We start from the raw sequence: 24212 nt of genomic DNA, 5'->3' as shown, positions 1-24212 counted from the left end.
AAAAAGACGTACGAGATAGGAAGTTGTGTGCATGCTACGTTGGTGCCGGAAGCGTGGCAACACTTGCAAGCTGCCCCAGAACACTACGCAAAAGATGCATTTCACTGTGTGTTTCGATGTACATGTGACTAATAAAGATATCTTATCTCTAATAACTGTTGTAATATTTTACATATTTCGTATAGTTAATATTATTATGCATCTGTACTTTGTGCTCCAATGATATGTTGTGTTGTATAATTCCTATTGCATAGATCCTATTGTGATTGTTATAGTCTGCAAAGCCCTGGGTATTAAAATTACTAAGTGCTGTCAATAAACCAAGTTTAGATTAAAATGGGCAAAACATAAACACCACCATTGGTGGTAACCAGTAATCCATTTGCTGATGTGTAATCTCATGATATTCCTGTATCATTAATGTGGGGCAGGATTTTTTTTAATATATAGCAGAAAGTAGCTTTGGCTGTAATGGTGGGTTGTCACAGTATCCTTACTGGACCTGGATTCCAATCTAAACTAGATTGATAAAAAGATAATTGTCGTAAACCTGAAATTAGTTGAAGAAAGTGCTGTTCTTAGGAGGCATAAGCCATAGAAAAGTAAAACTTCCCATTATCATTCATACATTTGCATTATTAGTAATTTTATTTGGAGAAATCATAAAATAGTTGAATACAGGAATATTTATCATTACTGCTTGCCCAGCCTTTTTTGAGGTTGACCACTGTGATTAATCTGAGAATCTTGACACTTGAGTCCAAATTAAACAGTTCTCTGGTTGTACCTGGGACCAAGAAACCCAAGTCAAGATATGCGAAAGAAAGGTCTTGTATGCTCTTCTGGTCCTACCAGTGCAGGACTACAGAGGGCCTAAGCTCCCACGTGATTTAGTGCCTCTCCTGAGGGCATCCCAGAGTCCAGCAGTGTGCTCATATGGCAACGTGGTCTTGGACAGATCAGTGAGAAGGCCTTGCTCCTAAAATGCCCTAATAGCCCTTGACAGCGGCAGAGCTGGGGAGGACCTTTGCCAGCTGTAAACAGTTGCATTTGATTTTAATTGTGTATAGATGTGAAAAATTTTGAAATCTCTTACAATTGAAGTTCACAATTAAAACAGAAACAAAATAAAATAATTTTAAAAATAAAACATTAAAGCAGAATTATTAAGAACATAAAAATTTGCCTTCCCCTTTGTTTCATGTTTCTATGTGATAGAATAATGATACAACAAACAACTTGTTGCATCAATAATTTAAAAGTGAAATTCAGATCTGTATTGTCCCTTTTATCGTCAGAAATCTTTGTCTACATCCTGTTTCTGTATCCATATAGATTTACCTTTTTGGCAAAGTTAGTACTCTATTGAGTGGAAGTTAGATAAGAACTCTGCACTTACAAGAACTGTGGGCCTTCCATGTTACTCTCGATAGTTGGGTGTATGCAGAGCAATACAGGATACAAAGCAGGATACCAAAAGAAATTATAAAGGGAGAATTTGACAGCACATGTCTGGAAATCCAGGATGTACTGCAGATTCAGTAGCATTCAGAACTGCTGGCAATAGCCAGCACAATATGGCCCTCTTTGTTCCATCTTCCAACTGATTTTATTCCACCTATTAATTTTAATTAACTAAAAATCACCATTGGTCTGTGATTTCCAACATGTACTTTCATGCTAAAATGAAGGGGACAATCATGTATGCATATTTTCTGAAAACTGTGAAAGTTTCACCTGCATTGAGAATGTGGTAAACAACAAAACAGTAATCCATATTGGTAAAAAAATTCAGTTTGTATTAGTGTGTAATTATTTGCATATAATTTTGTTTGAACTCTCTAGGATTTTTCCAAAACATATCTAATAGATACAATACCTTTCTTTCTTTGTATGCTGAGTGTTGTGACCGAAAAACAATAATTGCAAAGGAAACAACGAATATTTGTTTCGACATTTTTGTAACATAGTCATAATGAACTTGTTATCTGATTGGTAATTTCACCTGCCTTCTGGATTTAGATGAAACTGCCTAGCTCAGTTGGACAGAAAAAAATCAAAGCCATTGAACAGATGCTGACAGAATTGGGAGTTGGTAAGCAAAGAATGGATATCCTGATTATATTATTGATTACTTTCAAATGTAAAAAAAAGTGTACATTGATTATCCTTATGCTATGAATTTTGAACAATACATTATCAGTGAAATTGCCAGACTAGTTAGTAGATGGGGAAAAGGACAGTCTGAAATAAAGTAATATGCAGTGAAATACCTATCATAGTTTTTTTTTAAATGTGTCTGTTTTGGCTGCAACCTATTTAACACCAAAAAATAGGTTGAGTTAAAATGATTAATATTTCCCTTTTGCTTCCGGAATCTGTGTTTAATCCAGTCCGTAGACGGAATGAAACTACTCTTCTTTTTGTTTGATGTATAACCACTTGCAGAACAACATGAAGTCAGATTCTAGCAATACGAGTAAAGCAACAGCACGATAGTCCAGATGAAGGGTCTCGACGTGAAATGTCGACTGTCCATTTCCCTCCATGGTTGCTGCCTGACCCATTGAGTTCCTCCAGAATTTTGTTTGTTGAGCACAATACTGTCAATGGTTTGACAATAAATCATTAGTTGGAAATGTAGGTAATTTAAAAAATTCAAACTGGTTAAAAATAGCATATTTTTTATATAGGATTAGATCATGATGCTTGAGGACCAGAAAGCAGTAATCAGCATTTAATGGCATTTTTCACATCATCAGGACCCAAGCTAAAATGTTTTTGAAGTGCAGATGTTTATATATTGGTAAACACAGTAGCCACTTCACACACATTATGTACGCACATCCAGTGAAGAATGACTAGACAATCTCTTCTTGGTGATGTTGCTTGAAGAATGGAAAGAGCTTCATGTTCGGTTGTATAGAATAAAAAGGTGTTTCAAGACTTCAAACAATACCATCGTAAGAAATTCAGCACTTCTTTAACATTATATTTTGCTGTCAGCCTGGATTATGCATTCAAATTTGCTCTATATTATGTCAAACAAAAGTTAATAGAAATTGACAAAATAGTTTGAATTTCTAATTCCCTGAATAAAAGAATAAATTCTCATCTGACAGTATCTAATTGTCAGCACTATGTATTAGGTCATCTTGGAATATCTAATATGAAGTTATTAGTCAAGTATGCATTGTTTCGTGCAGAATTACAGTGGACAGTATCATGGCTCATATGTCTTTAAGATCAAATATTAGCAATAATTTAAAAACTTACTGCATTTATATGTTCTACAGATAAATTTTCAATTCCTAAAATAAATTAAGAATGCAACACTATCCTTTTATGTGGAGAACCTTCACCAATAAATGTGTTGTTTGCTTTGATTAAAATGCTTCAACCTATGACCCCCTCATTTATTCAGCAAAGCAATATTCTTTTCTTCCAAGCCACATAATTATCTCCTTTTTAATTTTAGAATATGACATGAGAAGAATATGTGATGGAGGCAAAAAATCATTTAAAAAACATTTGAAAAGTGGATTTACTAGCTATTAAAACACATCTCTCTGTTAGTTGTGTTGTAGAAAACACAAACATGTAAGCAATCTATATATAGATGTGCTTTGCCATCATGAGTTACTAGTTCAGAGTAATAGAAAGTTGGTGGTAACAGGTCTTTTGAATAGTCAACTTAATTGGAGGTCAAGTGTTCCTGACGTTTTGACTTGTCTAATGGCATATCCTCAGACTTTATTAATAATCAAGGTTATTTTGTGCAGTGCTTTGGTATAATGTAACTGTTTCAGTATTGCTCTTCAGGATGGTTGAACCATCTTTGATTTTGAGAGGGGCTTGACCATGAGTGGATGGCCCAAAAATAGCTTTAGTTGCATTAAAAAAGCCTCAAGTGTCGTTGGCGTCAAACGTTGTCGTTGGACGATCTACCCCCAGGAATCGAAATTGTCTACAGAACAGATGGCAGACTTTTCAATCTTGCCCATCTCAAGTCCAAAAACAAGACATCCACGAGTTTGCTCATCGAATTCCAATACGCAGACGACAACTGTGTTGCAGCTCTCTCAGAAAACCACCTACAACAGATTCTGACTGCCTTCAACCATGCGTACACGAAACTTGGACTTACCATCAATTCCAAGAAGACTCAGATCATCTACCAACCGTCACCAACTGAGACAAATCGGATAGAACCATCAATTCAACTTGGCGAAACAACCCTGGAAAATGTGGACCACTTTCCATATCTTGGAAGTCACCTCTCCTCCAATGTCGACCTTAATGACGAGATCCAACATTGTCTTAAATGTGCTGGAACAGCTTTTGGACATCTCCGAACAAGAATCTTGCATGATCGTGACATCCGAACAGACACTAAAATGTTAGTGTATAAAGCAGTAGTGATCCCAACGCTCCTGTATGCATCAGAAACTTGGACAACATACCGACGACATCTGAAGGCACTTGAAAAGTTCCATCAACACTGTTTTCGAAATATCTTAGATCTCAGTTGGGAAGATAGAATAACCAACATCAGCGTGCTAAATGAAGCAAAAACAACAAGCATTGAAGCCTACATTAACAAGAACCAACTAAGATGGAGCAGTCATGTTGTTCGGATGAAAGATGAACGTCTGCGGAAACAAATCTTCTACTCCCGGCTTAAAGTAGGCAAACGTAAAAGAGGCGGACAACAGAAGAGATTCAAAGACGTCTTAAAAGCCAACATGAAGAAATGTAACATCGACATCAACAATTGGGAAGCCAATGCCAAGGACAGGAAACTCTGGCAAACCATCATCCGAGAAGGAACAGCAACTCTTGAAGCCAACAGATGTGCAGAATTAGAGAAAAAGAGAAGATGGAAAGAGAGGCAGCCACAACCAAAGCCCGATCTGCCATCTGGAACTACCTGTCCTGAATGCGGAAGAACTTTCAGAGCCAAGATTGGACTCATAAGCCACTTGAGAGCCCATAAATAGATCAACGAAACGAAGACCATCATCCTCAACCTCGAGGGATAGCCACGACGACGACGACTGTTTCAGTGTGAGGAATGCCATATTTTCAGAGGAAGTGATCATAAAATAATAGCTTTTTCTCCTTCTCGAATAAACCCAGAAAGACCAGTGAACCACTGCAGTATTATAAAAAGAGACCTAAGATACTTTGATGATGCCACTTTAGTGATGGGTCCAGGCCTTGCTAAATGCCCATAATCCTAGTGTTCCAGGGATTTATGGGGATTCTCTGTTGGTGTTATCTATGTTGGAGGGAAACTGATGTATCAAGTGCACACAATTACACTCGTAATAAGCCAACTTAGGAGGAATGGTTTAGATGTTCCCACAGTTCAATATATGTTGGCTGCAGTTCTGAAGCTTGATTCTACCAACACTGAAGTTATATTACACATTTAGACACATTTTGACTGTTGGAGTCTGTACATCTAATAGACAGTATCAAGGTTCCATGCTACAACCTTTCTAATATTTGACTGCTTTTATAGATGGGGAAAGTTGCTATTTACAAATATATTTACTTTGTTTTGATTGATCTTGCTTTGCAGATCTAAACCCAATGCCCACAGAAGAGATTGTGCACATGTTCAATGAACTTCGCAGCGATCTGGTGTTATTGTATGAACTCAAGCAGGCATATGCCAATTGCGAATATGAACTTCAGATGCTACGACATCGATATGAGGCCCTGGCAAAGGCAGGGACAACTAACCTGTCATCAGAAGGCTTTGGCATTGATGGGCAGTTAGGAACTGTGGGAACCAGTTCTGAAGAAATTAAGGGAGAAGGAAAAGATCAGTTCATTGATGTTGTTGGAGCTGCACCTCTCACACCAAATTCGGTAAGCACTGATAAAGTGGAAATATCCAGCAACTCTTGATTCTTAGCTCATATAATTTGTTAATTTGTGATGGCTAATCACATAATGTTGTCTGTAAAAGAAATTAAAGTTTATAATTCATGAATGATGTCTTTTTGTATTGAAATGTCTAGATTTCTATTCTGTCATTATTTAATACATCCTTTAGTAAAATATATATAAAATTGTTGCTATCATTCCATTTATATAATGACTTTCCTTAATATTATAAATATTTGAACAAAGCTCTTATTATGTTAATAGATATCACTAATGGAAATCTGCCTTTTGAACCAAATTGGCATTCTTTACATTGTACATAGTATGTAAAATTTTAACACTGTATTCAATCCCAGCAAAGTCTGATCAATATTTATTAACCAGGTGGTATATCCAGGTGTTAGACAGTGGAAGGGTGATTTTTGTCATTCAACTATAGCTATCTCTAACTGCCAAAGCCTGGAACTTGCTGAACGATTATTTTCTGGCAGATCTGTTTATCATGCTTTGCTTTTAGATTCTGCTTCAGGGGCATTCAGAAACTTTGAAAATGTTTCACATCTTAGCCTAAGGATGTGAAGCATTTTAGGGGGATGCCAAAGGTTTTCTCAGCTTTCGTGTCAGGTACCTATGCGATAGCAGTAATATGCGCAAGCCCCTGTTTAGGATCAGAACCTTCCTTTCAAGGAGTTCAGCCTCTCAGAAGTGAACCAGATAACATAAGTACTGTTGTGGTATATAGATGATTGTTATGCGACTTAGTGTTGAAGGGTGGCAAGCAAGATCTGTTAACTTGCTTCAGCAGACTAGTTAAACATAAAAAGCTACATGTAGAGCTGTGATATCAACAAGGCCACTGTACTCCAGCGATACTGATTTGAATAGATATTCTCTCCATGTGAATTCTATGTGATCTTAAACAGTGAAGGGCAGGTTGCATATGTGACACCAGACTTGCCAGTGTTGTTGATTCCTAACTGCCTGTTCATCTGATCTGATCTCACCTGATCTGGGGCAATTAGGGATGGGCAATAAATGCCTGCATTGCCAGCAACATCCACATCTGTTATTCCTAAGTTTAGAAAGTTTGAGAGCTAATTTAACTGAGGTGTTTAAAAATGATAAATGGATTTAATAGATGTAGGTGGAGGAATGCAGAACAAATGCTCATAAAAACATCTGCAGTTGTGGAGTGAAATTAGCATTCATGTTTTTCCAAGTAAAGGATGGTGGGAAAGTAGCATTCCATTCAAAATGCTGGATGGTAGATAATTTGAAATATGCAGGACTTGTGTGGTACAGTGGCATGCAAAAGTTTAGGCACCCCTGGTCAAAATTTCTGTTACTATGGATAGTTAAGTGAGTAGAAGATGAACTGATCTCTAAAAGTCATAAAGTTAAAGATGAACATTCTTTTCAACATTTTATGCAAGATTAGTGTATTATTTTTGTTTTGTACAATTTTAGAGTGAAAAAAGAAAAGGAGCACCATGCAAAAGTTTGGGCACCCCAAGAGATTTGAGCTCTCAGATAATTTTTACCAAGGTCTCAGATCTTCATTAGCTTGTTAGGGGCTATGGCTTGTTCACAGTCATCCTTAGGAATAGGCCAGGTGATGCAAATTTCAAAGCTTTATAAATATCCTGACTCCTCAAAACCTTGTCCCAACAATCAGCAGCCATGGGCTCCTCTAAGCAGCTGCCTAGCACTCTGAAAATTAAAATAAATGATGCCCACAAAGCAGGAGAAGGCTATAAGAAGATAGCAAAGGGTTTTCAGGTAGCTGTTTCCTCAGTTCGTAATGTAATTAAGAAATGGCAGTGAACAGGAACGGTTGAGGTCTGGAAGACCAAGAAAACTTTTCCGAGAGAATTGCTCGTAGGATTGCTAGAAAAGGCAAATTCAAAACCCCCGTTTGACTGCAAAAAGACCTTCAGGAAGATTTAGCAGACTGGAGTGGTGGTGCACTGTTCTACTATGCAGTGCACACCCTACACAAATATGACCTTCATGGAAGAGTCATCAGAAGAAAACCTTTCCTGCATCCTCACTACAAAATTCACTGTCAGAAGTTTGCCAAAGGAACATCTAAACAAGCCCTGATGCATTTTGGAAACAAGTCCTGTGGACCTGATGAAGTTCAAATAGAACTTTTTGGCTGCAATGAGCAAAGGTATGTTTGGAGAAAAAAGGGTGCAGAATTTCATGAAAAGAACAACCTCTCCAACTGTTAAGTACGGAGGTGGATCGATCATGCTTTGGGCATAAGTTGCAGCCAGTGGCGCGGGGGAACATTTCACTGGTAGAGGGAAGAATGAATTCAATTAATACCAGCAAATTCTGGAAGCAAACATCACACCATCTGTAAAAACAAAGCTGAAGATGAAAAGAGGATGGCTTCTACAACAGGATAACCATTCTAAACACACCTCAAAATCCACAATGGACTACCTCAAGAGGCATAAGCTGGAGGTTTTGCCATGGTCCTCACAGTCCCCCGACCTAAACATCGTCGAAAATCTGTGGATAGACCTCAAAAGAGCAGTGCATGCAAGATGGCCCAGGAATCTCACAGAACTAGTAGTCTTTTGCAAGGAAGAATGGGCGAAAATCCCCCAAACAAGAATTGAAAGACTCTTAGCTGGCTACAGAAAGTGTTTCCAAGCTGTGATACTTGCTAAAGGGGGTGTTACTAAGTACTGACCATGCAGGGTGCCCAAACTTTGCTTCATGCCCTTTTCCTTTTTTGTTATTTTTGAAACTGTAAAAGATGGAAATAAAAAAGTAATCTTGTTTAAAATATTAAAGAAATGTGTCATCTTTAACTTTATGCCTTTGGAAATCAGGTCATCTTTTACTCGCTTAGCTATTCACAGTAACAGAAATTTTGACCGGGGTGCCCAAACTTTTGCATGCCACTGTATTTGGAATCAAGAAAGGGAAATGAGGCACAGATTTATGATGATGGTTATTGTATAGGGGATCTGGCTCGATTCTGAATGGCCAACTCAAATTCTTGTGTTTCTCTGCCATAAGTATAGTTTTAATAGACAGGTTATAAAGTCTGAAGTTTGTAAGATTTAATGATTATGGTTACTTAGTGCAAGAACAGAAGTTCAGAATTAATTGCAAATTTGTCGCAATTTTTTTTTAAGAATGTGTCTGCAATAGAATTTTTTTCCACAGGAGAAGACTGAAAAAATACCTGATTTTAGTGAGAGTGTTGTATTCAAATGCATTGCACTATATTTGAATACTACTGAGAGTTAGTGGATGATTTTACACCATAAAAAGCCTTAAAAAATGTTTCTTAAGATCTGAATGGCTTTGGAATGTTAGAATGTGGTTACGAAGTGCGTGTAAGATAACCTGAAATCAATTGTTAATTGCTAAGCAGTCACCACAGAGACTTTAGCATAGAAATTCAATCTTGTTGCACATTTTTTAAGCAGTACAAGTCTGAAATGCTGCATGAAATCAATCGCAAATTGCACTTGGTTGATTGCAGCAAGCCATACGCATATTGAAAGATTCCATCAAGTTTTCCTGTGCATGCCACCCACTTTAACATGAAGCAGTGTGGAGTGACATCAGTTATCGTGCAAAGCACATTCAATCCCTGTCCCAAAAAGTTGAACTGAGTACATCAACTAAATTCACAATATGCGTTGGGCTAAGAAATCAAGTTTGAATGGCAGGAAGGGAATCATTAATTATTTGTGGTTTCATTGGGGAGTCCGTTGGAGTAATGTGGGATCAACTGGGACTATATCATGGGAGCTACAATATTTCTAGCTACATATATCCTCTAAATATTGAGGTGGAGCCTATTTTTTTTTAAGTGCTGGGTGCCTCCAGCATGAATGTGAGCAGGATGTGATTAACTGAAAATGAAAACACTGGAACGTTTGCGCTTCCCTAAGAGCAACTTCCTCCCCCCACTCACATAAGAAACGATATTTTCAGAAGCTAACATGTTCTAAGGCAGTTGTGACTGAGATTTGCCACCATCTGCAGTGAAGCTCCAGCTGGACCTTTGTGCCTGTAGAAGTGAATTAAATGTTGTCCAGGACTAATTGGTCTTCAGATCATTCCAGTCAATGGTGGCTGATGTCTGCCATGTATCTCAGTTGCAGCACATTGCTGCATTCACTTATCATGGAGGTTTTCTTCTCAAGAGAGCAAGTCATCTTCTCCCTGAGTGGAGAGCAATAGGTACAGTGGGTGCATCTGAAGTTCTGAGGGAATAAAAGAATGTGCACACATAATGCTAAGGGCTATATATGTAAACAGAAGAAAAGCAATTACTCCTTGGACATGCCTATTGTTTGTGATCGCCACCAATACTCACCCATGATCAGTGCTATGCACCTGGGAAACTTGAATGATTCTTCCATCCTGAAACAGCTTTCTCTGCATAGCACATTTCAGCCCTGTGCTGGACATCTGGCTCTTGGAAAACACAGATTTCCTCCTCTATTATTGACATCTCACTCCAGTCTGGATTTCCTACATAGTGCACAGCTAGTGGAAACTACTACCTCACAGCTTCAGTAACCTTTGTTTGCTCCTGACCTCCAGTGCTGTCCTTGTGGAGTTGCACATTCTCCTTGTGCCCATGTGGGTTTCCCCTGGGAGCTCTGGTTTCTACCCACACTCCAAAGGTTAACTGGACACCATAAATCGCCCTTAATGTGTAGGTGAGGGTAGAATTGGGGAGGGGAGGGAAATTAATGGAAGGTGGGGAGAATAAACGTGATTAGTGTAGATGGCTGCTTGATTGGCGCTGTAGATTCTGTGTACATGATTCTGTGCTATATGATTTTGAGATCTACAGCATCTGAGAAAGATTATATGTTTTAATATATGCAGGCCCACAAATGCCTGTCTGCAGCATAAAGAAAACTCTGCATCAAAGGAACTGACCCGTAACATTCAATCATTGCTGTATCTCTAAGAAGATTCCTCTGCATGGAGTTCTGCATTTTAGAGCTTGTTTTATGTATGTCCAGCTTGCCTGAATGAACAAACTCAGTCACACATTAGATAACAACACACAGAATGCAACGTGGTCACACAGGTTGACTCTGGTTGCCAAATTACAACTTTTCATTCGAAGGTGGCGCAAAAAGAACTGAAAGATAACAATTTGTATTGAAGCATGTCAGACCTTAAAATTTTGGAATGTTTACATCCAAAGATTCCACTGCAAAATAAATGTATTACTCCATTGATTTAACCACAATCAATCCTTTTTTTATTCCAAACTACATAAAAATTGTTTGCATTTTAACCATTGAAGAATTGAATATGACTGCAGTTAAAGCCTGTCCTTGACTTAAGGTTCAAGTTCAAGTTTGTTTTGGAGTGTTTAAAAAAATGAAAGCATTTCCTTTTTTAGCACCAAATTTTAGATTGACCATGCTGCCATGGAAAAGGCTGCATATTTAATAATTCATTATCTAAAATTACCAACCAGGCAGTATCTTTTGGAGAGAGAAACATTTAAAGTTACAGGTTGATAACCTTTCACCAGAACTGGGAAAAAATTACAAATGAAACAAATTTTGGGTTACAGTAGTGGTGGTGTCGTCTGAGAGAGGTTGGCAAATGTTTATTAGTCGCAGTTTATCTGTCTGGAGGAGGTGAAACTGGAAGGAGATGAATGGAAGTAGAGAAAGAAAGAAAAAAAGAACAAATCCAGACATGTGTGATATAAAACACTGCAGATGCTAGAAATCTGAACTCTGTTGACTGTTTCTCTCTCCACAGGTGCTGCCTGGTGTGCAGAGTGTTTCCAGCATTTTCTGCTTTCATGTGATGTTTCAGGTTGATAATCTTTCTTCAGAACTGACCAGTTTTAATACAAATTAGAAAGGCTGGTTATCTGAATTGTTGAATTCAGTATTGAGTCCTGAGGGATGTTGGGAGATGAGAGGCTGTTTCTTGAGCTTCAGTTTAATTTTGTTGGAACAGTGTAAGAGGTCCAAAGAGAGAGAGAATTTAGAGTAGGAGTGACTAGCAACTGGAGCTGAGGTCCCACCTTATGGACTGAACCAAGTTGTTCTGCAAAGTGCTCGTCATATGTGTTTGGATTCTCCTGTGGAGTATGCCACATGATGAGTATGAAATGCAGTACACTAACTTGGAAGAGGTGCTGCTTAATTAAGAGGTTAATTCAGAATCAGATTTATTATTTCTGACATATGATATGAAATTTGTTGTTTTGCTGCAGCAGTACAGTGCAAAGACCCAAAAATTATAAATTACAAAATAAATAAATAGTGCAAAATAAAAAGGAATAATGAGGTAGTGTTCATGGGCTCATGGATCATTCAGAAATCTGATGGCAGAGTAGCTATTTTTAAATCCTTGAGTTTGGGTCTTCAGGCTCCTATACCTCCTCGCTGATGATCGTAACGAGAAGAAGGCATGTACCAGATGGTGAGGGTCCTTAATGATAGATGCTGCCTTCTTGAGGCACTGCCTTGAAGATGTCCTCAAGATATGCTATTTGAGTGAGGAGTTCTATCAAGTGTTAGATTCACTCATTTGTGTTCATGATTTGTTCTGCAGTAAAGTTTAAGATTTTGGGAAGGATCTAAATGAAAGCCAAAAGTGAAATCTGGGTGGCACATTTAACAGTAGTATGGAGAGTATGCAGGGAGATTGGACTACATTTTCTGCAGTAATTTGCACATACGAAAGGGGAAAATATAAATTTTAAAATCTGAAAAGACTAGATCTTTGCAAATAGCTTAAATGCTTGAAACCACCTGAAAGAATTCAGCCATTGCTAGCTGTTTCTTCCTTCCAAATTGGGCTAATCTCTATCCCACATGGTTGTTTTGCAAGTTATTTTCAAAATGCCTGATTCAACTTAATTCCAATTTTGCTCTTAATTTTTGTGATTCATCCAAGATAATCAGAACGAGCATAGAGACACTCTGTATAGCACAAAGTTTAATGTGTCTTTTTTTTTGTTTGGTGGACTTTGCCAAATACACTAGATCAAATTTCCATCAATTAGTTTGCAATCAGTGGAAAGCCATCTTTTATGTCTTCTGAAAATTGCCCTTTACCTTTAATGATTTGGTCACATCTTCCTTCAGTGAAGCCATATATACCATGAGAACAGATAGAGAAATCTTGTACTTGAATCAGATACATAGTTATGGCTTTGGTATATTTAAAGAATATTAATGGATCCCTGTGATGTTCTTTATATAAGTCAGCATAAAGTTGAACAGAATGTCAGTTTTGAAAAGTTGGTAATGAAGATTTGCTACAGGGCATTTTCAGTGGTGTACAAAATAGTTAAAATGTTAAATACAGCTTTGACCTTTACTGGCTGATTAAACAATGAAGATGGCATTAGATTAGAATAAGACTGAAGGTCAAACCAATTCACTGTACAACCATTTTAGAGTGCTTCAGAAATTGTTTTCAACATTACCTCCTACTTTCCCCATGACAGCTGCCCCGCCCCAATAAAAAAGAAATTTTGCCTGTACTTGGAAAATACAAAAATTAACCTTGTCTTGGTAGTCTGGTAATTCTTAAACTGTTTGAGAATTGAAAGGGCTTTTGCAGATTTTAAAATGCTGTATGCAGTTGTAAAACCTCTTTGTTGTGAATCTCTAAGTTATGATAGGCACTGGGTAACTGAGTTGCAAGGATCTGTCAGGGGACCCAAGTTTGGATCAATGTCTCGATCACAATTATGCTACCTTGGTGGAAGAGATAAAGGTGACAGTAGCTGAAGCAGAAACTACCTATTATATGTTTGGCAAGTGCTGCAAATCAGGAATTATCAAGTTATTCAAACCTAACTGTAGCACTGAGAGATTGCAGAAATTTATAACCCTGTATGCAAAGTTAATCTTGCTATTATCTTCACAAGACAAGGGAGCAGAAGTAGGCCATTCGGCCCATTGTGTCTGCTCCAAAGAATAGGGAAAAAAGAAAGAGAAATGGGGGGGGGGGGGTGAAATTTAAAAAACACTATTCTAACCCCAACTTCTGGCCTTATCCCCATATCCCTTGATACCCCGACTATTTAGATATCTATCTATCTCTTCCTTAAACGCCTCCAGTGATCTGGCCTCCACTGCTGTACGTGGCAAGGAATTCCACAAATTCACCACCCTCTGGCTAAAGAAATTTCTCCTCATCTCAGTTTAAACCTGTACCCTCTAATTCTAAGATTGTGCCCTCTGGTCCTGGACTCACCACCAAGGGAAACAGCTTGACCACATCTACTCTGTCCAGTCCTTTCAACATTTTAAATGTCTCTATGAGGTCCCCTCTCATTCTTCTGTACTCCACTGAGTACAGTCCAAGAGCCGACAAATGCTCATCATACATAAGCCCTTTCATTCCGGGAATCATCCTCGTAAATCTCCTCTGAACCCTCTCCAACATCAGCACATCTTTCCTAAGATATGGGGCCCAAAACTGTGCACAGTATTCCAAATGAAGCCTCACTAGTGCCCCGTAGAGCCTCATCAACACTTCCTTACTTTTATACACTATACCTCTCGAAATGAATGCCAACATAGCATTCGCTTTCTTTATCAACGATCCGACCTGGTGGTTAACCTTTAAGGTATCCTGCACGAGTACCCCCAAGTCCCTTTGTACTTCTGTACTTTGAATTTTCTCTCCTTCTAGATCATAATCTGCCAGTTAATTTCTGTTTCCAAAGCGTACAGTGGCAAATTTCTCAACGTGGAATCTCATCTGCTATTTCCTTGCCCATTCTCCTAAACTATCTTGGTCTCTCTGCAACCTCCCTGTCTCCTCAATACTTTCTACTCCTCCACCGATCTTGATGTCGTCTGCAAACTTGGCCACAAATCCATTTACTCCATCATCCAAATCGTTAATGTACAAGGTAAAGAGAAGCGGCCCCAACACCGACCCCTGCGGAACACCACTAGTAACCGGTAGCCAACCACAACAAGATCCTTTTATTCCCACCCTTTGCTTGCTGCCAACCAACCAATGCTCCACCCATTCTGTTATCCTACCTGTAATTCCATGACCTCTCATCTTTTTAATCTGTCTCTTATGCGGCACCTTGTCCAAGGTCTTTTGAAAGTCTAAATACACAACATCCACCGCCTCTCCCTTATCCACCTTACCTATAATTTCTTCAAAAAACTCCAATAGGTTGGTCAGGCAGGATCTTCCCTTCACAAAACCATGTCGGCTAGGACCTATCTTGCCTTGCACCTCTAGGTATTCCATAAACCCATCCTGAGGATCGATTCCAATAACTTTCCCACCACTGATGTCAGACTAATAGGTCTGTAATTTCCTTTATGCTGCCTCCCACCTTTCTTATACAGCGGAACTACATTTGCGACCCTCCAGTCCTCTGGAACCATGCTGGAGTCTATCGATTCCTGGAAAATTATCACCAATGCCTCCGCTATCTCTAAAGCCACCTCCTTCAGAACCCAGGGATGCATCTCATCCGGTCCGGGAGACTTATCAGTCTTTAGCCCATTTAGTTTTCCTAGCACCTTCTCTCTAGTAATCTTAACTGAACTCCGTTCCATTCCGTGAGACCCCTGACTAACCGGTATATTGCTGATGTCCTCCACAGTGAAGATCAATGCAAATTACTCACTTAGTTCTTCTGCCATCTCTTTATCATCCCATTATAATTTCTCCCGCACCATTATCGATTGGTCCTATATCAACCCGTGTCTCTCTTTTACTCCTTATATATTTAAAAAAACTCTTAGTATCCTTTCGAATGTTATCTGCCAACTTCCTTTCATAATTCATCTTTTCTTTCCTAACGACCTTCTTAGTTTCTTTCTGCAGGTTTTTAAAAGTTTCCCAGTCTTCTGTTTTCCCACTAATTTTGCTTCCTTGTATGCCCTCCCTTTTGCTTTTATTTTAGCCTTCACCTCTCTCGTTATCCACATTTGTGCCTTTTTTCTATTCAAAACCTTATTTTTTTCTTGGAATATATCTATCCTGCATTTTCCTTATTACCTGTAGAAATTCCTTCCATTTCTGCTCTGCCTTCCCTCTAGCTAGCTTACTCTTCCAATCACTTTGGGCCAACTCCTCTCTCATACCACTGTAATTTCCTTTGTTCCATTGAAATATCGATACACCAGTTATCAGCTTCTCCTTCTCAAATTTGAAACTGAACTCAATCATATTGTGATCACTAGTTCCCAATGGTTCCTTTACCTTTAGTTCCCTAATCACCTCTGGTTCGTTACACAGCACCCAATCCAAAACAGCCAATCCCCTGGTGGGCTCATCAACAAGTTGCTCCAAAAAACATTCCACAAACTCACTCTCCTGAGATCTACTGCCTTGCTGGATTTCCCAGTCCACCTTCATGTTAAAATCCCCCATGATTATCTTCACATTGTCACTCTGGCAGTATCTGCTAGCACGTTAAAACTGAAATATTAGGGAATATCTGTTAGAATAGTTAGAAGGTTCCAGAGAGAACCATAAAAAGATTTAAAAGCATCCTTCATTCTCCAATTTTCATTTCTCTTCCTAATAACCTTCTTTAATCCATATCCATCTTTCCCCAATTCTGTGTCAAATTCTCTTATCATTTGTGTACCTGCCACAGCTTTGATACAACCTTTAACAAAGTCATACATGGTATTCTGTGTGACTGTGACCATAGTTCACTATCACTCAACATTCTTCGCATTAGTCTGAAGCATTTAACATGGTTGATTACATTACACACCAGTATATGGTTGTACTTGACTGGCTCAAATTATTTTTTTGATCCAGTCATAGTAAAAGAACCCCCTGCCATGGCGGCACCCAGCTGTCTCACCACAGTTGGTCCCTCCACTTCATTTGACCTGATTCACTGCTCGTGTGACATCCACATCTTGATGAGCAGTAAACAATTCCAATTAAGTATTGGGAAGACCATAACTATTTTCTTCATTTCTGCTATAATTTCCATTTTCTAGTCATTAATTCGTTTACTTTCTGGGTCCATTCTGATACTGAACTATTTTGTTTGCAGCAACAATACCTTGTTTGACCCAGGGTGAGCTCTTGACCATGTATCCTGTCCATTAAGGACATACCATCTCCTTAACATTGCCTGTCACTGTCACTGCCTCAGCCCATCTGCCATTGACAGTTTCCAAGGCTCTTCACTCTGGCCTCCCACCTTTCACAATCTGTAAATTTAAGCTCATCCAAAACTCTGCTTAATGTAAACTGCAGTGGCACAGAAAATTCTTATTAGGTTTGACAGAATGAGGTTAGCGAACACAGATTATGTTGGCTATAGACAGAAGTCATGAGATGGGATAGGGATATTTTCTTCTGCAATATTGGTTATATCTATGGAATGCTTTTAGGACTGCCCTTGCTCTCTTGACCAGTGATAATGTCCTTCCAGAAGTAAGAAAGGGGTAAATAACCAAAATTAACATAATCAAAAATCTTGACAATGAAAATCTTTAAAAGAGGTTGATACAAATACAGTTTGGAATTCAGTATGACCACCTGAGGAAACTAGTTAAGGATTCTTTATAACTGTGACATAGCTACTTGTAAGACAATGATTAAATCTATGCAATTGTTGATATTAAAATATTTTTTTCCTATTATTAAATGTTGTTCCTGGCTGAAAAGTACAAATTTTTCCTTGGAATGTAATCTTAAGGAAATCTGCTAATCTCAATCCTGTTAACAGATTGGGTAGTTTGGTAAGGCATTAGAATCTGAAGAAGGGTCGTGACCTGAAACGTTGACCGCCTGCTTTCTCCACGAATGCTGCCTGGCCTGCTGAGTTCCTCCAGCATCACCGTGTTTTTCATCTGAATTAGTATGATATTGGTTTAAATGGAATTCTTAAACTAATGTTTTAGTACCTTTCCTAATTCCTTATGTGGTAGATTTATAGAAGCTTTGCTGATTCAAACTAATTAAATGAACCCATATTTGCAAGTACAAAACATATATTTTCAATAGTAGCTATCTGGTAATTGCTGTCCAACATTTTTATTAAGCAAAATATTTCTGGTTGGATAATTGCAAGGTGTTGCATTTTGGGAAGATAAATGAGGGCAGGACTTTCACAGTGAATGGTAGGGCCCTGGGGAGTGTTGTAGAACAGAGGGACCTAGGAGTACAAGTACATGGTTTCCTGAAAGTGTCATTGCAGGTAGACAGGGTGATGAAGAAGGCTTTTGGCATGCTGGCCCTTCTCAGTCAGAGCACTGAGTATAGAAGTTGGGATGCTATGTTGCAGTTCTACAAGATGTTGGTGAGGCCACATTTGGAATATTATGTTCAGTTTTGGTCACTCTGCTATATGAAAGATGCCATTAAGCTGGAAAGAGTACAGAGGAGATTTACAAGGATGTTGCCGGGGCTTGAGGGATGGAGTTATGGAGAGAGGTTAAGCAGGTTGGGACTTTTATCACTGGAGTGTAGGAGAATGTGGGGTGATTTTATAGAGGTGTATAAAATTATGAGGGGCATAGATACGATGAATGTGCATAGTCTTTTTCCCAGGGTTGGAGGATCAAGAACTAGAGGGTATTGGTCTAAGATGAGAAGGGAGAGATTTAATAGGAATCTGAGGGGCAACTTTTTCACCCAGAGTGGTCAGTATATGGATTGAGCTGCCAGAGGAAGTGATTGAGGCAGGTACATTAACAACATTTAAAAGGTTGGACAACTACATGGATAGGAAATGTTTAGAGGAATATGGGCCAAATGCAGGCATATGGGACGAGCTTAGATGCGAATCTTGTTCTGCACACGTCAGTTGGGCCGAAGGGCCTGTTTCCATGCTGTATGACTCCATTGTCATTCTAAAATAAGAATTTTCTAATTTGGTAATTTCCATTAGCAGGTAACCACAAAATGGTAACAACTCCATCCCTTCGTAAATTTATATTTCATCTTGTGTATAGCCTAAATACAAAGTAAAATATTGCCATGTTGGAAATCTGAAATAAAACCGAAATGGCTGGAAATACTGAGCAAGTTAGGCAGCATCTGTGGAGAGAAAATAAACATTTCTCTAGTTAGAGCTTGCTGCCAGAGTCAAGTCACAGTCCTGTGATAAGTAGGGCTTACCTTTTCTGGATCTGTTGGTGTAAGCTTGTTGTCTTGAACCTGTGTGGTAGCAGGGCCTTGTAGAACATAAAGTGTTATGTGGGTGGGTCAGAACAGCCACACTCATAAAACAAATGAAAAAAAAATGACAGCCAGTTATCTATACCCAGGCTTCTTGAATTTCTCTGGCACTTAGAAACATTCAAAAACTTTTAAAAATCAATGAAATAACTAAAATGTTTTTAAAAAATTAAAACAATTAAAACATTTTAGCAAATTCAATTAATTGAAAAATTGTAAAATTACTCTGCAATTTACATGGAATTAAGAAAAACAGCCCAGAAATAGGCCATTTGGCTCAACGAGTCCTTGCTGGCTTATTCACCAATTTATGCTCCATTTGAGTCTCCTCCCATCTTTCCTTATCTGTGTCTATCAGAATAATTCTCTATTTCCTTTTTGCTTGTGTCCTCATCCTATCTATTCTTAAATGTATTTATACAACTTGCTTCAACCACTCCCCGTGATAGTAACATTTACATTCGAATCATTCTACTGAATTCCCTGCTGTGTTTCTTAGTGACCATCTCAGGTTGATGATCTTTAGTTATACTCTTCTCTATAGTGCAAACTTTCTCTCCACGGCCACTCTATCAAATCCAGCCATTTAAAGTTCTTTTCTCAATAGAAAACAGACCCATTCTCTTCATCCTTAACTGAAATTTATGGCTGTACATTTCTAGTAGCATCCTTGTAAAGCTTCTCTGCACCCTCTGGATTTTTTTTATAATATGGTGACCAGAACTAAATGCAGTGTGATGTAATCAAAGTTCAGTGCAAGTTTAGCATACTGTATCTCCCTTCTTTTACTTCTATAGAAATAAATCCTTATGCTTAGTTTGCTTTCAATATGACCTTGCTAGCCTGTGATGCAACTTTTGATAATTGGTGCATTTGTACCAGAAAATCCCTTTGTTCCTCTATCCAAGCTAGATATGGATTTTCTAGATAATAAATGCTCTCCCTAACCTCCCAACAAAAGTGTACTATTTATTTGTGTTAAAACCCAGCTACAATAATTTACACATTCTGTAAGTTTACTAATGTTATCTTATAATTTCATTGTATTTATCATCCACCCCCCAATTTGGTATCATCTGCATATTTAGAAAATGTGTTCATGAACGGAATGATCCCAGCACTGACCCTTGTGGAACATTGCTACTTACCTTTTTACTTTACTAGCCTTTACTCCCACACTCCACTTTCTGTCTTGAAACTAGTTATTAGTCCATTCTGCTATTGTCCCCTGATACTACATTCTCTGACTTGATTCATTAGCCAATTGTGGGGTACCTTACCGTTTGAAAATCTATATAAATTACATCTTTTGCATTACCATTGTCCACTTTTTCTGATAGCTCTTCAAAAAAAATTCAAGGTTGGTCAAGCAAGACCTTCCTTATTGAAATCCGTGGTGACTATTCATTATTATACTTTTCCTTTCTAGATATTCTACTATTCTACTCTTTAATACAGAGTCTATAATTTTCCTAGCATCAATGTTAAGCTGATCAGTCTGTAATTCCCTGGACATTATTTGGGCTCAGAATAGCTGGCATTTCCCATCAGCCTCCTATCAGGTATTTCAGGTCCATGTCCTTTTCATCAAAACTAGATAAAGTCCAACATGTTGAAGGTATATCAGTGGAGTCCTATTTCTGGATCTTGCCAAGGAGATGTGAATTATACAGAGTTTAAGGACTAAGGTTGGAGGCCCTGTGCAGCCCATTTCTACAACCTTCCTAAGATTAACAAACTGAACTGTCATGATACCTTGTTTCAAGCTTCTTCTCACTCCATTGGCACTGATCTCTTCCTCATTTGACTCTTCTTTTCCTTTGTCCGTGTCTTCCAACTTGCATACACAACTACTCTAGTGCCCTCTGCCTCTAAAACAGTTCCTAGTCTCTTAGCCCTAATCACTTACTTTAAGCCATGCAAGACCAAACTTCCTATACTTCCACACCAAACAGGAAGGCCTACGGATCCTTTGCTTTTATCTTGAAGGAAGGTACAACCACTCTGCATCCACTATCATCTTTTTCTTCCTGTCTGGAGTTGATCTTATTTAAAATAATTTCTCCTTTGGCTCCATTCACTTCTTTCAAATGAAAGATGGTCTCATGCACTGGAAACCTGCAGGGTTCTTTCCATGTTTGCCTCTTTCTGTGATATTTGGAACATTTGTGGTTCTGTTCTTTCTTGGATTCCCCACAATCTTACCCTAGGCTCCAGGGTAGTATTGAGGGAATGCTATACTGTTGGAGTTGTCTTCATTGGAATGACACTTTAATGAGAGTTGCAATCTGCCCTCTCAGATGGATGCAGAAGATCCCATTTTTGAAGAAGAATGTAGGAGTTATGCCTGTTGTCTTGGCCAATATCTATCACTTAAGCAACATTGCCAATAACTGATTTAGTTGATCATTGCTACATTTGTTTTTATATGAATAAACTAGTGCTGCATTTCCTACATTTCAAGAATGTTCACTCTTCAAAAGTATTTTAATGGCTATAAGCATGCCTTGGGAATGCTCTGGAAAGGATAGAAAATATTCTACATAAATCTATTTTTTTCTATTCCTTTTTCTTATGGCTTTTACTGGTACAATTTGCTCCTTCCTTCCTACACCCTTAAATTTTGTCAACTTTGCTTCCCATTTCCCATTGTCATCTTTTCCCTCCCCTTTCTTGACTTCCCTATCTTTGAATCTGGTTGTAACCTTTCAACCAATATCCTCCACAAGTGCACATTGGCCACCAAATGCAGGCAACTTTGTAAAACATTTCTGTTCTGTGCACAGGCCTGACCCTGTCATTCAAGTTGCCTGTTGCTTTAATTCTCTACCCTGATCCCACTTTGACCTCTCTGTCTTCGTCCTTCGTCTAAATTATTCTAATGAAACTCTGTATAACCATGTGAACTGCATCTTTTAGTGATGCAGAATTGACATTGTGTTCAATAGTTTCCATCTATGGACCCATCTTTAGCTGCTTTACTGTTGTGCCTTGCATCATTGTCCTTTTCATCATTTAATCTTCTCCATCTTCCACTCTATCAGGAAAGTTCCTTTCTTTCTTCCCCCTTCCCCGGCCTCATTTTTCTTGGAACTTACAGGTTGAACCTTTTTACAGTATGGTGATAGGGTATTGACCTGAAATGTTGACTCTGTTTTCCTTTCTACAAATGCTGCCTGACCTGCTGAGTATTTCCAGTATATACTGATTTTATATATAGATTACTCTTAATGTGAGACAGCTCTGTGGAAGATGATTTTGTTTTTGTATCATTTGATTGTTGCTGTATATTGACTTCATATTTATGGAACCAATCTATACTTGAATGATATTATTTTGGAAACTAGATATATAAATGAGGCCTTTTATTCCCAACACATTGCCATCTTCTGTTACATTTGTTTTACTAGAAGTAACACCCCATTGCGCCAGTTTGAATAGGTGATCTGCCTCCTATCCTCACTGTGCACTTGTTAACACCCAGAAGTTTCTATTATTTTTCTTCCACTCTCTGTGAAAGTCACTTTAAAACCTTCAGAGGTGAGACACTATGCTATATGGCCATTGGTAGCCAGCCACTTCCAAAATAATCATGCAGTATATGCTCTAGTTAGTTACTAGCATTTCCAAGTAGGTAAAGGTCATGAAATCAAAACTTTCTGGAGAAAAAGACATTAATTGAAACAGGCTAGTGTGATCTTTTTGACTGTTTAAGATGTCAGTGAATGTAATGCTTTGGATGAAATTCAAACAAGCTCATGTTAACTATCAAGTATCCCAGATGAATTGACAGGTGCATTGAGATTTCCTTCAATTATCATTTAAGTCCACAGTCATTTTTTCACCTTCATTGTTTGATTCACACTTGCAGTCCAGTTAGTGCATAATCTTTCTCAGCTTTGGACAGGGACCTTTTTCTTTTTTAGGAAACAGTGATTTATTTATTGTTTTACTCACTGCTCAAGCTTCCAGTTATTTTCAGAATGTTGAGAGTTAATCTGGAGATATCCCTGACCATGCAAAAAGGTTTCATGTATCCTGATTCTTGTTTTTACAGAGGAAGCGAAGAGAATCTGCTTCAAGCTGTTCTTCTGTAAGAAACTGAAGAAACCGTGAAGTAATTTGAAAATCTACAGAGTGGACGAAATGTGGTTAAGTGGATCTTTTACTACGTAGCTGTTATGCAGAAAAGACCATCAAAACTCCAGGAAAATTGGGAGTAGCGAATTCCAGTGATAAATTATCCAGCAATGTTAGAAAGTAATGAATATTGAAATCACAATCCAAGTCACGACAACAGAAAAAAACTTCCAACCTATGTCCGGTAGAAGTTCCATCAAATACCCCAGCTGATCCAGAACTTCACTGCCAAGACATTTTTCTTTTTTCTGAACTGGATTGATGTCCTTTGGATATTTGTTTAAATGTTTACTCTCTAGAGGTTTTGTTCTTTTCGTACTGGGCAATGAAAGTATCTTTGAGTGAAGACCACTCACACAACCATAGTTTTGTTACAAATTCTCCTCAAGAAAGAAACTGCTACAAGTGTAACAGAATCCAGTTACTAGGAATTGTTCAAATTACTTTGTATGCATCTGTTGTAGTGCAGAAATATCAATGAAGAATAAATAAATCTTTTTTAATTGTTTGTGGATCATACTGTGATTTGAAGTTGGTGATAGAACTTCATGTTGGACTTGTGAATGAATGTTTGTTTAGGGGTAATAACATTACAGATGAATATATACATTTTGTGCACTTCTGTGCAATTTCTGTGACCTTTTAGATAAGTGACTTGGATCACAATGTTACACTCACAATGTCAATGTTTTTCTATTGATTTAATCTCTCAGACAGCAATCCAGTGACCTGGTTCAGACCACTAAGCCTATTTTAAGTAAGTTAAAACTTTTCATTTTTTTCCTATTAATGGGGTTTACATGGTTTTCTATCATTTCTCAGACTTTATCCCACACTTTTAGTGCCTGTAACTATCTAATCTTTGCCAACCATTCCTAATCACAGTCCCCTTCTTTTCAAAAGTTTCATTTGTTACTGAGCCTTCCTCTCTCAGGTCTTGGCTGCTGTGCCTATATTTTCCTTTCTCCTTGCCAAGTGCCTCCTCTGGTGGATTCTTGGGAAACTAACAC

General features: G+C 38.2%; 1 protein-coding gene across 4 annotated transcripts in view; it reads left to right on the top strand.

Annotated features, from left to right (window-relative positions):
* dmap1 (DNA methyltransferase 1 associated protein 1) overlaps positions 1 to 23705 on the top strand; it is a 71820-nt gene extending 48115 nt beyond the window's left edge. For all 4 annotated transcript variants that reach the window (XM_052012043.1, XM_052012040.1, XM_052012041.1 and 1 more), the window contains 3 exons: positions 2023 to 2095; positions 5588 to 5880; positions 23120 to 23705. In XM_052012043.1, coding sequence (XP_051868003.1) covers positions 2023 to 2095; positions 5588 to 5880; positions 23120 to 23167 — 414 coding nt within the window. In that variant the 3' untranslated portion in view covers positions 23168 to 23705. The remainder of the gene's footprint in view (positions 1 to 2022; positions 2096 to 5587; positions 5881 to 23119) is intronic.
* The last annotated feature ends 507 nt before the right edge of the window (positions 23706 to 24212 follow it).

This window comes from Pristis pectinata, chromosome 3 (assembly GCF_009764475.1).
Source record: "Pristis pectinata isolate sPriPec2 chromosome 3, sPriPec2.1.pri, whole genome shotgun sequence".
NCBI lineage: Eukaryota > Metazoa > Chordata > Chondrichthyes > Rhinopristiformes > Pristidae > Pristis > Pristis pectinata.
This window is presented reverse-complemented; position numbering and strand designations above follow the sequence as displayed.